Here is a 24,643-nt window from a genome sequence, read left to right as displayed (position 1 = left end):
CAGTTCTGTTGGCAACTGCAAGTCTTTTTCCATGAAGGCATTGACCATCTTGTCTCAGATTGGGATCAATGTATTAATAATTATGACGATTACTTTAGAAATAATAAAGTTTAATTTTTTCCCATGTGTCCCATTTTCATTTGCCTTCCCCTTATACTCACATCGATTTCTTCCCTCTGAAGAATCTAAGTAGTTTATCATACTTTTTATAAGCTTGGTTGTCATTCTGGGCCTCTTCGATTTGGTGAGTAGTCTGTATTTCCATAACTCAAAACTTTTGAATATATGTGAATCTTATGAGTGAGACTCCCATCTTATGTTTTCGTCATAACTTGTAGTTGGTTCCAACAGTTTTTCTTGTAAAGTGATCAGGAACTCTTTGATCTGCACTGTTAATGTAGAATTAAAAATACTACTATATGAGTAACAACAGTATTTTCAATTTTTTTTTTTTTTTTTTTTTTTTTTTTTTTTTTTTTTTTTTTTTTTTTTGAGAGGAAAGTTACATAACGATATATGTCTTTATTTATGTATCTCTATTTGCTTGTATTTCTGCCTGTTACTTGGCTAAGTGTAGTGTCTGCCTGATGTCAAGGGCACTACTGTACTATATTGTGCTGAGATGGGGATGGAGCAGTTCTGGTACAAAGTGAAAATGGAGCAGTCAGTAGTATTCCCTTTCACAGAGATGGATGGACTGCAGGAACAAGGATGTCTGGGGATTGCTGAAAACAAAAATAGTTACTGGCAAAAAACATGTAAACATAAATTGAAAAATGAACTGCCTTGTTGTACAAAATTGTTGAGGCTTTCGTGGCCACTTGTTGACAAACTGCCTATTGGCTTCTGTCTCGGGTTCTTCGGCCGACGTTCATCTAATGATTTTTCTGACGTTTCGCCAGCACGAGTGGCTGGCATTGTCAAAGCTTCACCCTCCATTGCCGGTGGAGGGTGAAGCTTTGACAATGCCAGCCACTCGTGCTGGCGAAACGTCAGAAAAATCATTAGATGAACGTCGGCCGAAGAACCCGAGACAGAAGCCAATAGGCAGTTTGCCTTGTTGTGGTTGCTCTGTGTGTTGTCTGTTTTATGCAGAAGATTCTAATTGTTGAGCACAAAAAGCTTTATTAGCTGCAATGCAACACCTAAATCATAAATACACCATTAACTCTCCAGACACACATTATGAATGGTGAAAATGCATTCTTGTGTCTAACACACACAAAGATACAAATGAAATACTATGGTAAAAAATTCAGTGTTTATTTCTGCAGATCTTCAGTAACAAGTTAACAGGTTTCAATTTCTTTGAGCAACACTAAAAACTCAGAATTAATTAAGTACAGCATTTACTGCCATGAAAATTTAGATTTATGCTTCTTCTCCTTCTCCTTCCTCCTCTTCATCAAATTCTCCCTCTTCTTCAGCTGTTGCTTCCTGATACTGCTGGTATTCACTAATTAAATCATTCATGTTTGATTCAGCCTCAGTAAATTCCATCTCATCCATACCTTCACCTGTGTACCAATGAAGGAAAGCTTTGCGTTTGAACATTGTTGAAAACTGTTCCCCTAAACGTTTGAAGAGTTCTTGTATAGCTGTGGAATTCCCAATAAATGTTGCTGACATTTTAAGTCCACGAGGCGGTATGTCACACACTGCAGTCTTAACATTGTTTGGAATCCACTCAGCAAAATAGCTGCTGTTCTTGTTCTGGACATTCAGCATTTGTTCATCCACCTGCAAACACCGTCATGCATATTATCTGGTTCGTCATACATCAGGAACTATTTTAATAAACACTGTTTAATTGAGGTCAGGTTTGTTGTGCACCATGAACAGAGATCTTGTATTATGTACTGATAGCTTTCTCAAATATTAAAGTTGATGCCTATTACTAATGAATATTGATGAAAGATGATGAGAAGTCAAGCTATGGAAAACATGCCATTTAAAACTAAAAAACCTTCACCATGAGGATATCAATATTTGCATATATGAGTGTATAGCAGAAAACTACAACTATGCTAAATTAGTTGGAAAATAAATAATGAAAATGTAAATTAGGATAAACACATTGAACATATAAGTGGTAAAATTAGCTAACTCAAAGACACAAATATTATGAAAATGATGTGCTACACACTAATCCATTCAACATTATGGTATAGTTTTTTGGGAGACACCTCAAAAACCAACATTAATAGAATATTCAAACCACAAAAAAGGGGGAATAAGGATGATAGCCAACCTTAAATGTAGAGGATAACATAGGCCAGCTGTTAAATTTCGTAAGATACTAACACAATATTAAATGAAATTATGTAAACTGAAAGTGGAGGGGGAGGAATAAAATGGAAGGATCTAATGGTATCCGTTGCATCAGGGCTTTATGTAGAACCAGCAGTGATGAGTGAAAATGTATGTTGGACCATGACTCAAGCCCAGGATCTTCTGTGTACAAAGCAGTTCCATTAACCGTTCTAAACCATTACATGTTTGTCCAAATAAACAAAAGTATGACAGCTGTTCAAAAAGTGTCTGACCTTATTTTATTTTTGTTGAAACCCACAATGGTATCAAGGTGCATGCACTATCTATGTTTGTAGGCATATGTAGTGAGCATGCCTGATTTTTTACGGTGGAAACAACTGGTTGCTGAGTAGTGACTGACAAATGAAAACATGTAAGTGGTATTTTTCGTATTTTTCGAATTTTGTGGTGTGGTCAAAATGACAGAAAAAGTGGAACAACATTAGTGCACCAAATTTTGTTTTAAGCGTGGCTATTCTCACATTGAAACAGTCTGCAAGATTTGACAAGTGCTACGGACAAAGCAATGTGTACCACACAGATAAAGGAGTAGTACAAACACTTCAAAGATGGCCACTCATCAGTGGCAAGTGAAGCACATTCAGGTAGGCCTTCGACATTTGTAAGTGACGTTGTTATTGATCATGTAAGGATCCTAGTGATGCAGGATTGACAGAGCAAGATCAGAGAACTTGCAGATCAGGTTAAAATTTGTATTGGCTCCATTCATTCCATTTTAATAGGACATTTGAACCTCAGAAGGATCATACCGAAATTTGTGCCAAAGCTGCTAACAACCGAGCAGAAGCACATTTATTCAAAGATTGCACAGGACATGCTGGATACTATGAACAGCCATCGCAACTGTCTTAACACAGTGATCACTGGTATGAGTCTTGTGGTAATGGGTACAGCCCAGAAACAAAGTTTCAGTCATTATAATGGAAGCATGCATCATCCCTGAGACCTAAAAAAGCAAGACAGGTCCACAGCAATGTGAAAGTCATCCTGACCATCTTTTTTGACTCAGATGGTGTGGCCCATCTCGAGTACACCGCAGAAGGTACTCTTGTAAATAAAGAGTACTGTCAAAAGGTTCTGTGTTGCCTTCATGAAGCAGTAAGTAATGAGGTGCAAAGGCTGGATTTGTGGGCACCAGGCAGTTGGCACCTTCATCACAATAATGCACCCACTCATCATTCTAAGTTAATTTTTTGACCAAACGCAGCATGACTATGGTTTGTCAGCCTCCCTATTCTCCTGACTTTGCACTGAGTGACTCCTGGCTTTTCACTAAACTCAAAAAGACTCTGAAAGAGTCCAGATTTCAGAACAGGGAAGACATTATTCAGAATTTGATGGAGCAGCTGTGCTCCATATCAAAGGAGGCTTTCCAGAAATGTTGCAGCATTATGAGAGGCGTGTAGAAGATAAAGGGGTCTACTTTGAAGATAACTAGTGCCAAACAATTGTATCTGAACAAAGGTTAACTTTAGAAATAAAAGTAGATACTTTCCGAACAGCCCTCATATTTATGTGAGAAACTGATTATTTGACTAAATCAAGAAAATAAAAGAAGAAAAAATATAATTATGTATGAATCTGAATGATGAAAGCAACAGCTGCTGCAGTCAGCAAAATACATGATGATGTTTGCCTTGACACACACACACACACACACACACACACACACACACACACACCAGAAGGAGAATTCACATTGTAGCAATTCTGTATCTTGCAACACATTGCAAAAGGACAACTAGTTTGGTTATTCCAACAGAGAGATTTCAGCAAAGCAGTCACACATGATCAGATATGCTACTAATTTTGTAACTATGAAATTAAAGTGTCATGAAAGTACTAAAACCAGTCACAATGAAAGTCAAAATTTTGCTGTGTAAGGTGGTATAATGTTTAACACACTGAACTTGTATCCAGAAGTACTAGCACTGAAATTCTCATCCTACTAACTAGATTTAGGTTTTCCAATATTTTCCCAAAAGCACTCCATTCAAATGGCAGAACAGTTCTTTCAAAAGAACCATAGCCATTTTTACTACCAATCAACTAAAGCATGTGACTTCAGCTACAAAAGACTGGAAAAAATATCTGCTGGCATATCTGTTTTACGTTTAACTCTTTGGGTGCTTCAGACATGTGTACTACATCCCTAACAGTAAAGCTGCATGCCCTCGGGAAAAATTACGGCTGTAGTTTGCCCTTGCTTTCAGCCGTTCGCAGTACCACAACAGCAAGGCCATTTCGGTTAGCATTACAAGGCCAGATCAGTCAATCATCCGGACTGTTGCCCCTGCAACTACTGAAAAGGCTGCCGCCCCTCTTCAGGAACCACACAGCTATCTGTATCGTTGAGGCACATAAGCCTCCCCACCAATGGCAACGTCCATGGTTCATAGGGGGAAGATTGTTCCATGAGATTTTTTAATTTCAATGTTATTATATCATGAAACTTATTTAGTAACTTCATGAATGGTTTTTCACCAGACTGATTGTGTGCTTAATCATTGGAGGTGGACAGATAGCCTATCTATAATAAGTACACCCTGCAAGCAATACATCTATGAACTAACTCTCTTCTTACAGGAAATTTGGTAATGTGTTACTTATATTTCTGCTAACTACTTGTCCCCTGATAACAGGCACCATAGTTTTCTGTCACACAGTCAGTAATATTTCATAACCTGAACGCAACTTTTCAGACTAGGCATATATAATCTGAAATGTTCATCTTTTCATGTGTGTTTTCTGGCACAGTAATTCATCCAAAGTCAGCCACAAAGGGAAAGATGGGTACCGGCCTGAACAGTTTATGGAAATGCATGAAAACAGTAAATTTTTTGTGCAATAATGTCTTTAAGGCAATGGAAATCAAGGTGTATGGGCATTTTTATTAATATAAAAATAGTTCAAAATCATACATAGATGATCATTTATTATATTTGTCTATCTGACACAGGATATGCTATATTTTTTATTTTTGTTGATTTCACTTACAAAATAGATTATGACACTTCAAACCTGTGGTCTGTGAATTTGTCTGCACAATATGTTCTTTAAAAAATGACAGAATTATTGGATCTTTCCCTAGTTAACAGTTGTGTCGTAAAGGTGAATCATCAAGGGTGTGATTAAGTGGTCAAAAATAATTTTGTTGCATTCACATTTGTCACTAAACTGTGTTTTGCTATCACTTTTAGATTCAGATTAACTGTCAATTTCATTCTTGTTGAGACATGAGACTGTAGTGTTACGCTTGCTGATGTAGATGGCTCAGGACTGTTGCTTTTGGAACCTGTAGAGGAGCTGTCTAATTAACACTGAATAATTTATCCTCACTGTTGCCCTTCCCCATGATTTTTTCCTCAATAGCTGATGATAAAAACCTTCTGATGTCCATCCCCATGAATAGTAAGATGTAAAGTGAAATAGAATGTAGTACAATGAGATCATAATAGATAAAGTGTACAAATACACCTTAGGCACCAGAACTAAGAAAAACTAATCAGATAAGGGACAGCAAATCCAATGTACACTTGAACTCATCAACAGTGCAGGTACCTGAGTGGTGGTGTGGCCATACTGTGGTTAGTACCAGGGGATGGCAAGGAGCTTCGAGTTATCTCATCAACAGTGCTCACCAAAAATCCAGAGGCCATGCTTAAACTCACCAATAGCACCTGGGGAACAGTATATCATGATGAGATAAATAATCATCAGCAGTCAGAGGATTAACAGCCATGTTGTTGCCCAGAAGCTTTTGCTTAGAACAGTATGAACAACACATCACTGAACAGTGGAGAAGCTTTTATTCTGTAATCACTAACACTAGACAATGGTAGATAGATGGGCACAAGTGGATTAGACTGATGCCTGAATTACTGTGTGTCTAAGAAGTTCCCATATCTCTATCAAAACAGTATCTTGAACTGGAGTTCTGACATACATCCAATAGATCTGTGTGTGTGCTATTGTGCTTTACACAGAGGTCTGTGTGTCTCCATGTCCTCCTTGACATATTGCAGAACATCTTCGAAGTTATGCTTCATCAACACTTCCAAGTAATTTGTCATCAGCCGTGTACCAACAATGAGCCACAGAGGATTTAATTACTCCCCACAATGAGTTGTCTGGCATGGTAAGATCATGGTAGCAATTTCAATGAGGGTGGAGATGGTTCTGAACCACATACTATCCAGAAGTCTCAAGACTGCTCATCAAAGAACTTGCATAACCAAAAGTCAGTGTGTACTAGAGCTCAGTCCTGCTGCAACCACGTAGAATCTATGACTCCCTTTCTGTTAATCTGTGGTATTAACCAGATTTGAAACAAGTCAAAATATGGTTTACTATTCATGTAACCTTTAAAAAAATAGGATATAAAGAAGTTTCATGATTACATCCTGGTCTATATCATAACATTCCTTTCCAACTCACACTCATAATGACATTTTTCATGTGACAAAAAATCAATTTCCCTCCTGTGTGAACTATGATATATTGCACATTCATCATTGCTCCATGCTGTCATCAGGTAATTCAGTCACAAACATTAGTCTAAATCCATTCACCATCACTGGTCTAAATGCTTTAATTCTTAAATCTTTTTTTCATGTGGTCATGCAAAACTAAGTTCAGTTGCTCTTTTGCAAATGGATTTTATTAAAGACCACTCAGTTCATTGAGCCACAGTGGCACACATTTCCTCTCACGTTATCTTATATCCACTATGTGGCTTGCTCTTGATGCTGCCTGAAATGAAACCACATTTCTGCCCATCAAGTAGGAGTGCCTTGTGAGGCGGAGTTTTGCCAAAGCAATCTCTAAACTTACTCATTATCTCTGTTACTTTTGCATGTCTGTTGACATTTGTGCACCCCACAGATGTAACAAATCACTCCTCAACAGTGTGTGTCCACTCACATCAGTCATTACTTCGTAACTGAAAAAGACATGATACTGAAGTGAACCAATACAGTACTGGCAACATATTTTGGCAGCTTCGAAGGAGGGATAGCATGAACTACACTCCTGGAAATAGAAAAAGGAACACATTGACACCGGTGTGTCAGACCCACCATACTTGCTCTGGACACTGCGAGAGGGCTGTACAAGCAATGATCACACGCACGGCACAGCGGACACACCAGGAACCGCGGTGTTGGCCGTCGAATGGCGCTAGCTGCGCAGCATTTGTGCACCGCCGCCGTCAGTGTCAGCCAGTTTGCCGTGGCATACGGAGCTCCATCGCAGTCTTTAACACTGGTAGCATGCCGCGACAGCGTGGACGTGAACCGTATGTGCAGTTGATGGACTTTGAGCGAGGGCGTATAGTGGGCATGCGGGAGGCCGGGTGGACGTACCGCCGAATTGCTCAACACGTGGGGCGTGAGGTCTCCACAGTACATCGATGTTGTCGCCAGTGGTCGGCGGAAGGTGCACGTGCCCGTCGACCTGGGACCGGACCGCAGCGACGCACGGATGCACGCCAAGACCGTAGGATCCTACGCAGTGCCGTAGGGGACCGCACCGCCACTTCCCAGCAAATTAGGGACACTGTTGCTCCTGGGGTATCGGCGAGGACCATTCGCAACCGTCTCCATGAAGCTGGGCTACGGTCCCGCACACCGTTAGGCCGTCTTCCGCTCACGCCCCAACATCGTGCAGCCCGCCTCCAGTGGTGTCGTGACAGGCATGAATGGAGGGACGAATGGAGACGTGTCGTCTTCAGCAATGAGAGTCGCTTCTGCCTTGGTGCCAATGATGGTCGTATGCGTGTTTGGCGCCGTGCAGGTGAGCGCCACAATCAGGACTGCATATGACCGAGGCACACAGGGCCAACACCCGGCATCATGGTGTGGGGAGCGATCTCCTACACTGGCCATACACCACTGGTGATCGTCGAGGGGACACTGAATAGTGCACAGTACATCCAAACCGTCATCGAACCCATCGTTCTACCATTCCTAGACCGGCAAGGGAACTTGCTGTTCCAACAGGACAATACACGTCCGCATGTATCCCGTGCCACCCAACGTGCTCTAGAAGGTGTAAGTCAACTACCCTGGCCAGCAAGATCTCCGGATCTGTCCCCCATTGAGCATGTTTGGGACTGGATGAAGCGTCGTCTCACGCGGTCTGCACGTTCAGCACGAACGCTGGTCCAACTGAGGCGCCAGGTGGAAATGGCATGGCAAGCCGTTCCACAGGACTACATCCAGCATCTCTATGATCGTCTCCATGGGAGAATAGCAGCCTGCATTGCTGCGAAAGGTGGATATACACTGTACTAGTGCCGACATTGTGCATGCTCTGTTGCCTGTGTCTATGTGCCTGTGGTTCTGTCAGTGTGATCATGTGATGTATCTGACCCCAGGAATGTGTCAATAAAGTTTCCCCTTCCTGGGACAATGAATTCACGGTGTTCTTATTTCAATTTCCAGGAGTGTATTTATTTTCCTAATTGTGCAAAGTCAAAAGTAGACACAAATTTCTCAGAGAATCTGTGCTCTGTTGAAACTGAAATTAAGTGAAGATGCTATTCGGGCCTTAAACTCCAACCACTTGTTGCAAATTGCATTAACATGTTTATAAAAACATTTTGAGAATAATATAAGTGAAATTAGGGCATGTACTGAAGCATACAGTCAGTCCGTTTTTCCTTGTCCTTGTAAGAATGCAACAGGACAGGAACATGTTAATCCCTGTATGAAGTGCAGGTGGTTTATGATAGGAATGAAAATTACTCTTCCACCAGAACTCCCAGTGATGTGTTCCATATTCTATAATGTATTCACAAACAGATCACTGGAATATGAAACAAATTAATTAATAGAATTAAATAAGCATTGCAATCTCTGAAGTGTGCATTCAGTGAGTGAGTTGATAGGTCAGATGAATCTTCCACAGTACCACATTATTCAAAACCGTCTCAGTTCTTTGTCAAGAAGTATGGCCAGCTGTACTTATACGAGGGCCGTTCAGAAAGTAACCTCCGGTTGATTTAAAAAAATACACCAAGTTAAATAAAAATATTTTAATATATACATCTTACAACTACATCTTTGCACTATTTTTCTACATAGTCTCCATAGCGATTGAGGCACTTATCGTATCTCTTCACAAGCTTTGAAATTCCTTCTGCATAAAAATCACCCGCTTGTGCCTGGAGCCAGCCTGTGACCGCATCTTTGAGCTCTTCGTTTTTTATTGTTTCACAGTACACGTCTTGATTAATGGTCGTACCACGTTCCATGAATTCAACCAACAACACCCCTTTGGCATCCCAAAACACCGTTGCCATCAGTTTTCTGGCAGAAAAATCTTGCGAGGCTTTTCTTGGTTTGGTAGGCGAATTTGAATGTGCCGACATCTTTGATTGTTCTTTTGTCTCAGGGTTCACGTACTTAATCCAGGTTTCGTCACCGGTCACGATTCTGTTTAACAATGGTTCTCCTTCATCCTCATAACGTGACAGAAAGTCTAATGCAGAGGCCATTCTTTGACTTTTGTGGTGGTCGGTAAGAATTTTGGGCACCCATCGTGCACAGAACTTACGGTAACCCAATCTTGCTGTCACTATCTCGTACAAGAGAGTCTTAGAAATCTGTGGAAAACCAGTAGACAACTCCGACATTGAGAAACGTCGATTTTCACGAACTTTTGCATCAACTGTCTGAACGAGTTTGTCAGTCACCAATGATGGTCTACCACTCCTCTCTTCATCATGAACGTTTTCTCATCCACTTTAAAATAAACGTACCCATTCACGGACAACTCCTTCACTCATAACTCTTGGTCCATACACGGCACAAAGCTCACGATGAATAGCTGCTGCAGAATATCCTTTGGCTGTAAAAAACCTTATGACAGCACGCACTTCACATTTGGCGGGGTTTTCTATTGCAGCACACATTTCAAACTGCCACAAAAACTAAACTAGCGCAGGTACGACGTTCACTCGACCACGGCTTGATGCCGACTGACCTGTTAAGTGCGTGAATGCACAGATGGCGTCGCTACTCCCCCCACAACCCGCACTGTGACCAATCGGAGGTTACTTTCTGAACCGCCCTCGTACATCTATATTCTGTGCAGATGATGCTGTCATTTACTGTCTAGTAAAATCATCAAAAGGTCAAAATCAGTTGGAGAATGATTTAGATAAGATATCTGTATGCCATGAAAACTGGCAATTGACTCTAAATAATGAGAAAAGTGAAGTCATAACACAAAAAGGAATCTATTAAATTTCAATTACACAGCAAATCAAACAACTGAAAAGGCTGTAAATTCAACTAAATATTTAGTTATTACAATTACGAATAACTTAAATTGGAATGGTCACATAGATTACGTTGTGGTGAGGGTGAACCAAAGACTGTGATTTACTGGCAGAAGAGACTGTTTACACTATGCTTGGCCACCCTCATCTGGTGTATTGCTGTGCTGTGCGGGATCTGCATCAGATAGGATTAATAGAGGACATTGAAAAAATTCAAAGAAAGACAGCTTGTTTTGTACTATCATGAAACAGGGGAGAGAGTGCCATGGATATGATACACAAATTGGGGTGATAATAATTAAAACAAAGGCATATTTTGTTATGACATGATCTCATGAATTTTGAATCACCAACTTTCTCCTCAGTGTTTGTTGGTGCCCACCTACAAAGGGAAAATAATAATCATATTAAAATAAGAGAAATCAAAGCTCACACAGAAAGATTTAATTTTTTGTTTATCAAGTATGTGTTTGAGAGTGGAACAGTAGAGAAATTGCTTGAAAGTGGTTCACTGACCCCTCTGGCCAGGCACTTAATTGTGAATTGTAAGATACTCATGTAGATGTAGGTTAAAATGGATGCAGGTTGCAATTGTTATGCAGAGGTGTTCGCTGGTGGCTTGTAAACTGTCAGTGTTTCTTAATCCATCATTGCAGCACAGCATAGTCATCTAGCTGAAGGACCTTTTTTTAAATTTAATTTTTTTAAACTCATAGCCATTCTCACTTTCTTCTTACTGGTTATACAGAAGAATAACATTATCTTGCATCCATCAGTATATATCTGCTCAATTTAGTGACTTCTATGTAATCTGCTGATAAGCATAATACATCTCTAATGTTACATCTGCTCTTTTGTTTTCCTGTATAGATATTGCAAATCAATCCTTTTTATTAATGAGACTTCTTATGCTTGGTTAAAAGACACTAAATGTGTTTTCTTTAATACTCATGGCTTTGTCCAGTGTGCAGTACTTAGTTTTGCTAGTATCTGTTTCAATCACAACAATTTCTACACTGAAGCTCTTGTCATTTGGACAAATTTACTAAAAAAAGTCCTAGGAAACATGATGGATATCACTGAGCTAAGATGACTACTACTTTGGTCATATTGGATGCTTTTGGCAATTATCTGTGCAAGCAGCCTCTTACCAAAAGCATTCAGATGTAAAAGAGTGAGGGATGATGCATAAGTCACACTCACGGGAGAATGTTTTTGTATCCTTTAAATATTCAGCTTTGTTGTAACATGTTTCACAGAATGCTTCACCCAGGGTTTATCACAAAGCTCAGAGAGTGACACTTTGGTAAATTCCATAGGATAGGTAATTTTCTCATAGATAACTGTGTAGTTAACAATGGATAACATTTATTCACACTTGCACTGTGTACTTTCGCAGAGAGAGATAAACATGCAGACTGAAGCAAAGGCTGTTCTTTATTGACAATGACAAGTGTGCTCACTTGCTGTGATAGTACACCAGTGAGGTCAATCCATGATGCAACCACATTAGCCCCCTCCTTTTTTAAAAAACTGTTGTGTACTTGGTACTTGAGGGGACTGGCACTTGACTTGTCTGCCAGTTCTCATGAAGACAGCCTGTGACATTTGCCTGCTTTATTTCTTCTTTGATAGTCCTCGGTATCGATGTACTGCATTGTGATACTGGCTGAATAATGGGGAGTGGAAGTTCAACACTGACTAATTTAAATAATGTAGCCAACAGTTGCATTTCATAGTTCTTTACTTTCACTGTTCACAACTCCCCCCCCAATAATACACAGTTATACGGCCAGTGCACTATTGTTTAACTTTTGATAGGCCTCATTAATAGGTTGCAGGCAAACATCCACATAATGCTACAATAGTTTACTGTTGAACATCTACGAGCAGTAAAAACCTAACCACACAGTTCTTGCCGCATATACAGTATGTATTGAACAGACACTGTCATTGTTTTAACACATGGCCTAATTGTGTTACACTTATTTCACAGTTACGTTGATGCACTGTTGTTGGTCTAACCAATATGGGTTCCTCATCTGAAACTTGGCAGTGGACTGACTGTCTCAAGACCAAAATTTAGGCCCTTATATTTCATCACAATAATAGGCACTGAAACTCCACATTGTTTGCAGAGATTACAATTAGAACTTAACTCATTAAATTAACTGAATACATCAAAAAATTCCATCTTTTTAACAGTTTCTTCTACTACAAGAGTTAGGCTGAATTATTTGTCCAAATGATGCACACTGTAGTAAGTTCCTCCTCTTTTATGTGATAAGCGTTGCTACCCACACCATCATTCAACATCTCACTAGAATTGGAGAAATTACACTCGTCTTACTCCTGTCATTTACATTACCCTTATCTGTGATAACAGCACATTTATATACAAGTGGATCTTCATCACTACGAGCTCTAGTGAGAGCCAAATCTGGAGCATTATCTAGTTTAAATGGTTTGATACAGAGTTAAAATCATCTCCTCCATTTCTGTTACTTGAATTTCTCCTACCATTTCCATGCCCATTCTGGCTATCTACCCAAACATTACTTGAATTTCTACTACAATTAGTCCTGTTCATCCTATTTACCTGAAATACTCACCCTGATTGAATATTGTCATCAAAATACCTCCTACGATCTTCTACTGGGGGCTTCACCCTCTCCACTTTATCAACATAATTCAAGAAATGACTAATATTACTCCTAGGGGCAGGTACAAGCAATTCTCTAACTTTTTGAGGCAACTTAGTTTCCAAATCCATTGTTATTGATTCACTACCTAGCTCTTTGTTCAAATATTTCAGTTTGTTTGTCCAAAGCTGACAGAAACCTTTCACAGTACCCTTCGTAGAGTCAATCTCTCTCCTTCCCAAAATTCACTCAAAATTCTCTGCTGCTTCTCTTTGGGCCAATGTCCATCTTAAAATGTTTTCTTAAAGTTATGCCACAAAGTACAGCTATCAGCTACCTGAACTGCCCATCCATAAGCATCTTCCCCGTATGGTTCAAAATTTAATAAATTTCTTACAGTTAACAAATGAAGGACTGTTTGGGACACTACATACTCTATGCTTTAGATTTTGTACCTCTTCCATCTTTTTCTCTATTTCAGCCAATTTTGAATCTACATTTTTATTTATTTTTACCAGTTTTTCCTCCATCACTACTGCACACTTGGTTTCTACCTCTGTTTCTAAATCATTTTTAATCTGACCTACTGGTTCTCAAGTGTCAGGAAGACTTTTCTGAAAATATTTGTGTTGAGAGTAGCCATGTATGGAAGTGAAACATGGGCAATAAATAGTTTGGACAGGAAGAGAATAGAAGCGTTTGAAATGTGGTACTACAGAAGAATGCTGAAGATTAGATGGGTAGATCACATAACTAATGAGGAGGTACTGAACAGAATTGGGGAGAAGAGGACTTGGTGGCACAACCTGACTAAAAGAAGGGACCAGTTGGTAGGACATGTTCTGAGGCATCAAGGGATCACCAATTTAGTATTGTAGGGAAGCGTGGAGGGTAAAAATCATAGAGGGAGACCATGAAATGAATACACTAAGCAGATTCAGAATGATGTAGGTTGCAGTAGTTACTCGGAGATGAAGAGGCTTGCATAGGATAGGGTACCACGAAGAGCCTGCCTCAAACCAGTCTCTGGACTGAGAACCACAACACACATTCACCTGACCAGAGGTCCTATTCCTCCTGCCACCAAACTTCACTAACTTCCACTATATCTAAGTTTAACCTATCCATTTCCCTTTTTAAATTTTCTAACCTACCTGTTCAATTGAGTGACCTGACATTCTATGTTCCAATCCATAGAATACCTGATAATGACATCCTCCTGAGTAGTCTCCGCCCGGAGATCTAAATGGGTGACTATTTTACCTTCAGAATATTTTACACAAGAGGGTGGCAGTATCATTTGACCTTACAGTAGAGCTGCATGCTCTTGCAAAAAATTATGGCTGTAGTTTCCCCTTGCTTTCAACCATTTGCAGTACCAGGACTGCCAAGCCATTTTGGATGATCTTACAAGATCAGCCAATCATCCATACTTTTGCCATTGCAACTATTGAAAGGCTGCTGCCCCTCTTCAGGAACCACATGTTTGTCTGATGTCTCCATTATGGCTGCATCTACAGTACGGCTATCTGTATTGCTGAGGCACAAAAGCCTCCCCACCAATGGCAAGGTCCATGGTTCATGGCATGGGTGGGGAGATTTAGATAAGATACCTAAGATTTAGATAAGATACCTGTATAGTTCACAAGTTGGCAGTTGATCCTAAATAATGGAAGTTGAGAGATCATCTGTGATGAGTGCTAAAAGAAATATGTAAAACTTCTGTTACACAATAAATCAATCAAATCTAAAGGTGATAAATTGAGTTAAATACCTAGGAATTACAATTACAAACAACTTAAATTGGAGAGAACACATAGAAAATTATGTGTGGAAGGCAAACCAGTGACTGCATTTTATTGGCAGAAAACTTAGAGAATGTAACAGATCTACAAACGAGACTGCTTACACTGTGTTCTCTGTCCTCTGTTGGAGTTCTGCTGCACACTGGGGGATCCTTACTAGAAAGAATGAACAGACTACATTGAGGAGGTTCAAACGAGGACAGCACATTTTGCATTATTGAGAAACAGGGGAGAAGGTGCCAAGGACATGATACAAGATTTGGGGTGGACATCATTAAAGCAAAGACATTTATTAGTGCAGCAGGCTCTTCTCATGAAGTTTCAATCACCAACTTTCTCCTCTGAATGCAAAAATATTTTGTTGATGCCAACCTACATAGGGAGAAATGATCATCATAATAAAGTATGGGAAATCAGAGCTTGCACAGAAAGACGTAAATGTTTGTTTTTCCGCATACTGTTTGACAGTGGCATAACAGAGAATTATTATGAAGGTGGTTTGATGAACCCTCTCCTGGACACTTAAGTGTGATTTGCAGAGTATTGATGTAGATGTAGAACTAGTTTTAGTTTGCACCTTAATATCTGTTGCATCAGTCCACAATTGCAGACAGTTCCTAAGTACAATCCAGATAGATTCAAGTCCTTAGCCAAGTCCATAATACCCTGAAATCACTGACAGAGAGAGGCATATAACACAATATTTAGTGGACTGATAACAACTTGCGGCATCCCCTCAGCTGAAGAGGGCAGCTGTCAGCCAGTGGCCATGGTCGCTATGTAGGTGCCTCTGGCAGCAGGGTGTGGAATGTTTGGTGCCAACCTATGAATTATGAAGTGACACTTCCAGCATGGGGCATGTGGCTAATGACACCACAGTCCATTTATCTCTATCTCTCCCTGCAAGTGTACCTGTACCTATGTGTATGCTTCTGAACTTCTTAGGTAGTTTGAATGCTTCGTCTACAGTCTCCAAAGCACTGAAGTTATTAGCATTGTAGCACCACCTATATTATTTCACTGACTTGGAAAGCTTGAGTGTAATCCAGTCTTCTGAACCATTCTTAACATGACTACTGCAAACTCTAGGTCACAATTGTGGTAATTCTTCTTGTGCTACTGCCAAATCAGCCTGAAGCTTCATGATTAGCTGCTCTTTTTCTAGTAATGATAACTGATTCCCCCCAAAAAATCACTTTAAATCTTAATTTCACAAAGATGCATACACTATTTCAAACAACCAAAAATGACCTTTCTTTAGCACCCAAAGTGCACCTTACTAATTGTACTCTGCATAAAATACTGTGAGCAAATTTCCTTGGGGCCTAGTTGGATAACTCTTGAAAAGAGATAAACTCACTGAGTTCAGCTAAAGACAAATGTGTTGTCTTATTTTATATGTTTTCATTCCTGGTTGTCTTACAGAATTATCCTCTGTGGTAGTGCAAAAAAGTGTTTCTTCAACAAAAGGAGTGAGTAGTGAGAACACTGATAGAATCCAGGACACCTATTTAGTTTATTTTTACTCCTTATGCTTCCTGCCATCATTGAGGATGTTTGACTTGTAAGAAGGTAATAAGTTGCATGCTGCAGATAAAAGCTCTTTAAATACAAGTTAGTCAATTTGAGAACCAGCTAGAGAATTTATAATGATCTTGACGTTCTAACACTCACTTAGCAATACATTTACTCCTACTGATTTTTGTTGCTGATCAAAAAAGTCAGTTTCAAATGAACTGTGATCAACAAAATAACAATAGAAGAGACAAAAATAATTTTCATGTAGACTTTGCTACCTTATCTAGAGTTCAAATTGGATTTATGTTCTCTGGTGTAAAGGTCTTCTTATGCTCCCATTAAACACAAAGCAAGAAACTCGGAATTCCTATCACTTAAAAACAAAATAAAAACTCCTCTCATTAGCCACTCTTTTTACAAATTGCCATTTTATTTAGATTACATGATGGGAAGTTCTGATAGCTACAATAGAAATATCTGTGTTCATTTTAAAGGTGCATGACAAGTAACAATGCATTATAAACGTGTATCTGTTGTTACAGATGAAGGTAACTATACCAATGAAAATATTATGCTACCAATAAACCAACATTGTAATTATACAAACCACTAAATAATAAAAAGCAGTAACTCTAGGTATGACAGTGCAACCCTCATCAAGTGAGAATCCCATGTTGATTCAATCTAATTTTACATGAGATGTCTTTGCAGGCAGTCTCTAACCCAGATCTGTGGACTGAAGGTGTTACATTATGGATCTGGTCTGGGACTGTGAAATCAACTTCTAGATACAGACCTATCTCAGTCCTATCAATTTTTGGCAGTCACCTGTAATATAAGTTCTGGCTACAGTTTACAAAGGGAAATTATACTCTTAATGTGATACAAGTGACAGATACCATTCTGTTGACTTACTGTAATGGAGACACACTCACAAAGTAGTCTGCTTGTTATATGTAAAAGCAAGTTAATTAAATAAATAAACATCACCTCTTTCATAGACATGCGCCCTCTGAAGATGGCTGCCACAGTGAGATATCGACCATGTCTGGGGTCACAAGCTGTCATCATATTTTTTGCATCGAACATCTGCTGTGTGAGTTCTGGTACAGTTAAAGCTCTGTACTGCTGAGACCCACGTGATGTCAAAGGAGCAAATCCAGGCATGAAAAAATGTAAACGGGGAAATGGGACCATATTTACAGCAAGCTTGCGAAGATCAGCATTTAACTGTCCAGGGAACCTGAAATTTAAAAGTAAACATATAGTATTTTGTATTTGTAATCTAAATAATTTCTTCTTCTTCTAGCAGAAATAAAAAAAATGTTATATGTTTAGAAAGCTAAAGAAAATACAATGGAAAATCCAGGATCGAATGTAATAACATTATGAAAAGGAAAGTTGCTACTCACCATATGGAGGAGACGCTGAGTCGCAGATAATGCCTTCGTCAACAATACAAATACACACACACACACACACACACACACACACACACACACACACGACTGCAGTCTCAGGAAACTGAAACCACACTGTGAGCAGCAGCACCTGTGCACGATGGGAGTTGCGACTGTGTGGGGAGGAGGCTGGGGCTGGGAGGTGAACTGAACCTATTAAAGGCTTTATTTTACCGAAGTATGCGATACCCTCCAAATTCAACCAGTTTAACGAGTATTTATGATTATAGAAATTCATGGGCCATTTAGAGCAATCCTTCCTAAAAGCCCAGAATCCTAAACCCCTCACCTGGTACAGGTTCATTGGTGACATCTCTGCAATCTGGACTGAGGGTGAGGATACCCTATCCACACTCCTCCACAACCTCAACAACTTCTCCCCCATTTTCTTCACCTGGTCCTACTCAACCCAACAAGCCACCTTCCTAGATGTTGACTTCCACCTCACCTACAGCAGTACCTCCGTCCATGTCAAACCTACTAACCACCAGCAATACCTCCACTTCAACAGCTGCCACCCGTTCCATACCAAGAAGTCCCTTCTATACAGCCTAGCCACCTGTGGTCACTGCATCTGCAGTGACGAGCGCCCCCTCTTGAAATATACTGAAGGTCTCACTGAAGGCTTCACAGAACATAATTATCCTCCCAACCTTGTACAAAAACAAATCTCCTGAGCCTAATCTTTCCAGTCTCTCACCGTCTGACCACAGAGGAGCATTCCCTTCATAACTGAGTACCACCTAGGACTAGAGCAACTAAATTACATTCTCTGCCAGGGTTTTGACTACCTTTGTTGTGCCTTGAAATGAGACATGTCCTTCCCACTATCCTTCCCACCCCTTCCACAGTGGTATGCCACCATCCATCGAACCTACACAATATACTCGCAACTTAAACAATCGAGTGAACAAGTAAGTTTGAAAATTAAAGAAAACACAGATAGACTGGATAAGTTAAGTTTGAATTTTGATCTATTAAGTACTCATCTCAATGAGAAGTGTGAGGAAATTAAAACTACCCTCAGTAAGGATACTAGAGAACAGTTGATACACTTCAGAAAAGAATTTCAAGTTAAAGTTGGAAGTTTAAATGAAAACATACAAGCTAACACAGACAGCATTGCTGTCATCAACAACAGAGTAGATACTGAAGTAGAAAGATTAGATCAGAGAATAGACAAAACATCAGAAAACCTTAAACAAGAGTACAACCTGTATACCACTAATGTAGATACAAAAGTAGAAAATATACACACTAAATATACAGAATTGGAGGACACATTGATGTCCAAACAAACGATTTACAATCAAAATACAATGTATGGGCACATCCGATTGAAATGCTTTCCTGGTGAAAATCTGCACCCTATTGACTTTATTCACCAATGTAAGGATATGTTTGTTGTAGGAATGTCAGATAACATAAAAATTAAGTTAGTAAAAAGGTTTCTAGAAGGGGAAGCCCTATCCTGGCCAAATGAGAATAATGATTCTTGGAATACTTTTGAAGAGTTTGAAGATAAATTTATTTGTAAATTTTGGTCACAATCCATACAAGCCAGATTAAAGTCAGAATTTCTAAATGGACCAGTGTATAGAGGGAAAGTAGCAAAAATTTTGCAGAGATCAATTGAAAAAAACTTGCTCACTTGAATAACTCTTTTGATGTTATGACACAAATTGATGTTTTAAAAAGAAGGTTACCAGAGAGACTGCAGTGGTAATTGGTCCATGGACCAGACGATTCAATGGAAGAGTTCCTGAAATTTGTAGATAGATTAGATAGGGCCTTGGAAAGAGAAAATAACCAAAGTTATGGTTCTGGCAACAACCAGTATGGGGGGTGGAACAGGAATGTAAATAGAGATTATTATGGGAGGAGAGACTTTGATAATTCTGGTAATAATGCTCCAAATAGGGGAGATAGGAGATATGAAAATGATTTCAGAAACAATACACAGGAGGGAGGATGGAGGAGGGATAACAGGAATGATAGAAATAGGTATTGGGGAAGAGAACAAGATAGAAGGAGGTTTGTTGAAACTAGTGAACAAAACGACAACTACAAACTGACAGACTGAGGGAACCAGCCGGGAAACGGTGGACAGCCCCACTAGATGTCCGTAGTTTTGGGGCTAGACAATATTATGACAGGACAACACGTAACCGAAACTGGAAAAGGAGAGGATACAATGTAAAGAGTAAGTACCATGAAAATACTGATGTTGTTAGAATGAATAAATTAGAATTTAATAATAGGTTTTGGGATACTATGAGTAAAAGTGATACAGTTAATAAAAACAGTGTTCAAGCACAGGTAGTTAGTGAAAGTGCAGAAGTTGAAGGTATTGCAGAGTTCCATAGTTGGACTGAAAAAGATACTGGTGTTAATAACAAGTCAGACACACCACAAATAGAATCTATTTTGGGGGGTTTATTTGATAAGAAGGGGGATGATGAAGTGTTTAATGGAGCCAAAGACTCAATTGCTGAGATTCAGATACATAGGGGGGAAACTGAAGATGGGGTTGTTGTGAAGGAGGAGGAAGAAGTGATAGAGGGATATTTAAATAATGATCCTAAGTTAAGTGATGTTATTGATGAGAGTGTGAAGGAAGAAATAAAAGTATTTGTAGAATTGAAAAGTGATGATGAGGTAAAGGTAAGTGATGTGATAAATATGGGTAATAATGGGGTTAATTTAAGTGAAATGCAGGCTAGGGAATGTGTATCTGATGACAAGCTATTGCCTATTGGGAACTATGAAACACTAATCTATGAGAATGGTAATAATAATAATAATAATAATAATAATAATAATAATATTAAAGAAACTCCACCACTGCCGGTCCCAAGCCCGGATCCTCATCTTACAAGTGATGAGGGAGGAGGAGGGGGAGGAGTAACAACCTCGTAAAAAAACCTGGGTCCATCTGGCTCCGGATGGTAGCACCCTGTGAGGGCCCCTGCCTAGGGTTACGGGTGAAAAACGGTCAACGGTCTCATAGGCAGATGAGGAATTTTTAACTCCCAATGGCTGAGAGAGCGGAGGAACCAAAAATCTATAACTGCAAGCGTCTGTACCCAGATTGGGCGGCTTGTGGGCAGCGTCTGTTCCTCATGTTAGAGGCGGCTGTTTCAAGAAACCTTCTAACGCTAACAACGTTAGTCGTATTCCTGGTAGGTTACGCAAGTAATCTCCCCAACTTTGAAGAATTTCAACAGTTACAATCTTAACGCATGATGGAAATGTCTTTCAATAACGAAACCACCCCAGGTGGCCAATCCACCATCGGCAACGACGCAAGCAGACCCAAGGATTCTGGGGAGTCTGCAACACCATGCAAATCCAACATGATTAAACCCAGAAAAATCTTCAACATAGCAACTCTCAACATAAACTCCCTTCTCAAAGTGGGAAAACTTAAGCACCTTACAGACCAGTTACACACGGAAGACATACAAATTGTGGCGCTACAAGAAACTCGCTTCACTGATGAAAACACATTTGAATCAAACAAATTCAAAATATTTAAAGGAAAACCTGGAAAAATTGTAATGAAGAAATGCCCTCAGCTTGGCACAGCTTTTGCTGTAAACACAAAAATTCTGAACTCTGTCGAACATTTTTGGTCAACATCATCGAGAACATCTTTCCTCACTTTTTGATGTGCAAATAAAAAATACACATTAATCAATGTTCACGCTCCCACAAATGACAAAAATAATGCTAAAAATAGGGAAGAAACAGATGAATTCTGGGAAAGCCTTAAGGATCATATATCATAAATCCCAGAAAACAATGCAAAAATACTTCTAGGAGATTTTAACGCTCAGATTGGAAAAGAAAAGAAATTCCGCAATATTGTCGGCAACTTTCCCGCACACAAACGAACCAACAAAAATGGAGAAAGGTTAATTATGCTCTGTAAGCAGTTTAAACTCAAGCTAATGTCAACACGTTTTAAACATCTTCCCAGAAAACAAAAAACCTGGGTATCTCCGATAAAGAGTATCGGAGAATTTCAAATAGATCATGTTGCCATCTCCTCCAAATGTGAAAAAGAAATATTGAACACACGTGTCCGAAAATCTCTAAACCTCGATTCCAATCACTATCTCACGAAAATAAAAACTAAACTGATCCCACAAAACAAACAGAAAAGCAGAAACGGTGAATATAAAAACAGAAATAAAATAAATTTTGATCTTACAACCCTGAGAAATTACAACCTTAAGTCCAACTCTAACTTCAAGGATTTTCAGAAAAAACTAAAGACATTCTCCCCTTCACAAAACCTCCAAGAATTTCAGAACAACTTGATTGAGGCAACAGAAACAACCTTTCCAAAAAAGAGCAAACCGAGACACCCGTGGTGGGACAGCAACTGTAATGAAGTTCTGCATGAAAGACTTAAAGCCTGGAAAAAGTGGAACTCACATAAAACTGAAAACAACTTTGATGAATTTAAGCAAGCCAGAAAGAATGCCTCGAAAACTATTCGCAACACCAAGAGACAATATGAAAAACAACAACTGGACTCAATCGAAGAGAATTTCAAGAAATGCAACACGGCAGCTTGGTACAAAACATTCAACCAGAAACTCCGAGGATACCAGTCCCCTTGCCTAAACCTTATGAGAAATAATAAGACTCTCGCCACCAACAATACTGAAAACTGTGAAATTCTGGCTGAATATTTTGAGACACTCCTAAACTGCCAAACACCCATCCAGACTCTCAGTTTTACGCAACCAGAAACATTACCAACACATTCAACACCTCCGACACGAGAGGAAATCACAAACATAATCAAAAATCTCAAAAACAGGAAAGCATGTGGAGAAGACACAATTACAGCAGAAATGCTCAAGCTTGGGGGAGAAACATCAGTAGAAGCACTACACAAAGAACTTGAACAAGTATGGGAAACCAAGAAAATCCCAAGTAACTGGAAAACTGCCCTAATTCACCCTTTGTTTAAAAAAGGTGACAAAAGGGATGTTAACAACTATCATGGAATATCGCTTCTCCCAGTCCCATACAAAATTCTTTCAAAAGCCCTGTTCAATCGTGTATCACCAATTATAGAGGGAAAACTTGGAGAATATCAAGCTGGCTTCAGACCAGGAAGATCCTGCGCCGAACAAATTTTTAACCTCAAAACAACAATGAACTATTTATCTACAAGGAGCAAGAAATATTTCATAACATTCATTGATTTCAAAAAAGCTTATGACTCAATCGATAGGGACACACTCATCAAAACACTTCGAGAATATGAAATAGATGAAACAACAATCACCATAATCAAAGAAACATTAACAAATACAACATCAAAAGTAAAATTCCAAGGAGAAATTTCACGGCATTTCGATGTCAAAACCGGCGTCAGACAAGGAGATGCGCTGTCCCCGGTACTCTTCAACTGTGTTCTGGATAAAGTCATAGCAGAATGGAGAAAACTCACGCAAAAGCATGGAGTTGAGAAAGTCCAAATTGGAGGGAAGTGCTACAAAGCCATTGAAACCAACTGTTTTGCCTTCGCTGACGATCTCGCCTGTTTAGCTTACACACAAAAAGACACAATAAAACAAATAGAATTACTTAAAGAAACTGCTGAAAAGGCAGGCTTGCAAATTTCATTTGAAAAGACAGAAATCATTACAAATATCAAAAATCCACCAAAGAAAATAACTACGAAATATGGGAAAATACAGGTATCTAAACATTTTAAATATCTTGGTGAACTAATTCAGCCTGTGGCAAAAGGTCATCCAGCCTGCAGGGCTTGAATACAAAAACTAGAGACAGCAACTCACTACTGCAGACAAATGTATTCAAAAAAATGTATATCCAAAAACATTAAACTCAGATACTACCAGACTGTCATTAGACCGCAGATACTATATGCATCAGAAACACTGGCAAATTTTACATACGCAGAACAGATAGAAAATCGTGAAAGAAGAATTGTGAGGACAATTCTTGGACACAGGAAAATAACAGATGATCAAGGCAAGCCTGTATACAGACTAAAAAGCAACAAAGAAGTGTATACGAAGTGCAGCAAAATTACAGACGAAATTAGAAAAAGAAGATGCTCCTTTTATGCTCACATCATGAGGATGAACCCGAATAGGCTTACAAAACAAATATTTTCGTACATCGCAAATCTAAAAAATAAAAATTTATGGTTTATCAGCACAGAAAGAGATCTAAAAGAAATGGACATAGATCAGGAAACAATATTTAACAGAAACCTTTTTAGAAAAAAACTGAATTCATTCACGGGTTTCGGTGTGAAAATTAAGAAGACCTGTGGAACTAAATGGTCTGAAGAGAGAAAAGCCGCCTTCAGCGCAAGAATGAAATAAGTGTGGACTGAGAGAAAGAAGACTTCCCAGAAGCGCAAGAAATAACTGTTTTCATGGTCTTTAACGGCCAAATTTGTATAATATGGAAACTGTATAAACAAAGATGCCTTTTGGAAAGAATTAGCAAAGGTAAGTGCAACCTTGTATCCTATATGGTGGATAAAACTCCGTAGTGGACTGCACAAAAAATGGGGTGAAAACAGTAGTTTGTTAAGTGGCA

At 39.2% G+C, this 24,643-nt stretch overlaps 1 protein-coding gene across 1 annotated transcript in view; it reads right to left on the bottom strand.

The window, feature by feature from the left end:
- Window positions 1-1,105: 1,105 nt before the first annotated feature.
- The window catches only part of LOC126262577 (tubulin beta chain-like), a 309,685-nt gene continuing 286,147 nt past the window's right edge, over window positions 1,106-24,643 (bottom strand). The window contains exons 2-3 of the mRNA XM_049959309.1: window positions 17,574-17,826; window positions 1,106-1,740 (exon numbers count right to left, since the gene is read on the bottom strand). Coding sequence (XP_049815266.1) covers window positions 1,372-1,740; window positions 17,574-17,780 — 576 coding nt within the window. The 5' untranslated portion in view covers window positions 17,781-17,826 and the 3' untranslated portion in view covers window positions 1,106-1,371. The remainder of the gene's footprint in view (window positions 1,741-17,573; window positions 17,827-24,643) is intronic.

Source organism: Schistocerca nitens, chromosome 6 (genome assembly GCF_023898315.1).
Source record: "Schistocerca nitens isolate TAMUIC-IGC-003100 chromosome 6, iqSchNite1.1, whole genome shotgun sequence".
Lineage (NCBI taxonomy): Eukaryota > Metazoa > Arthropoda > Insecta > Orthoptera > Acrididae > Schistocerca > Schistocerca nitens.
This window is presented reverse-complemented; position numbering and strand designations above follow the sequence as displayed.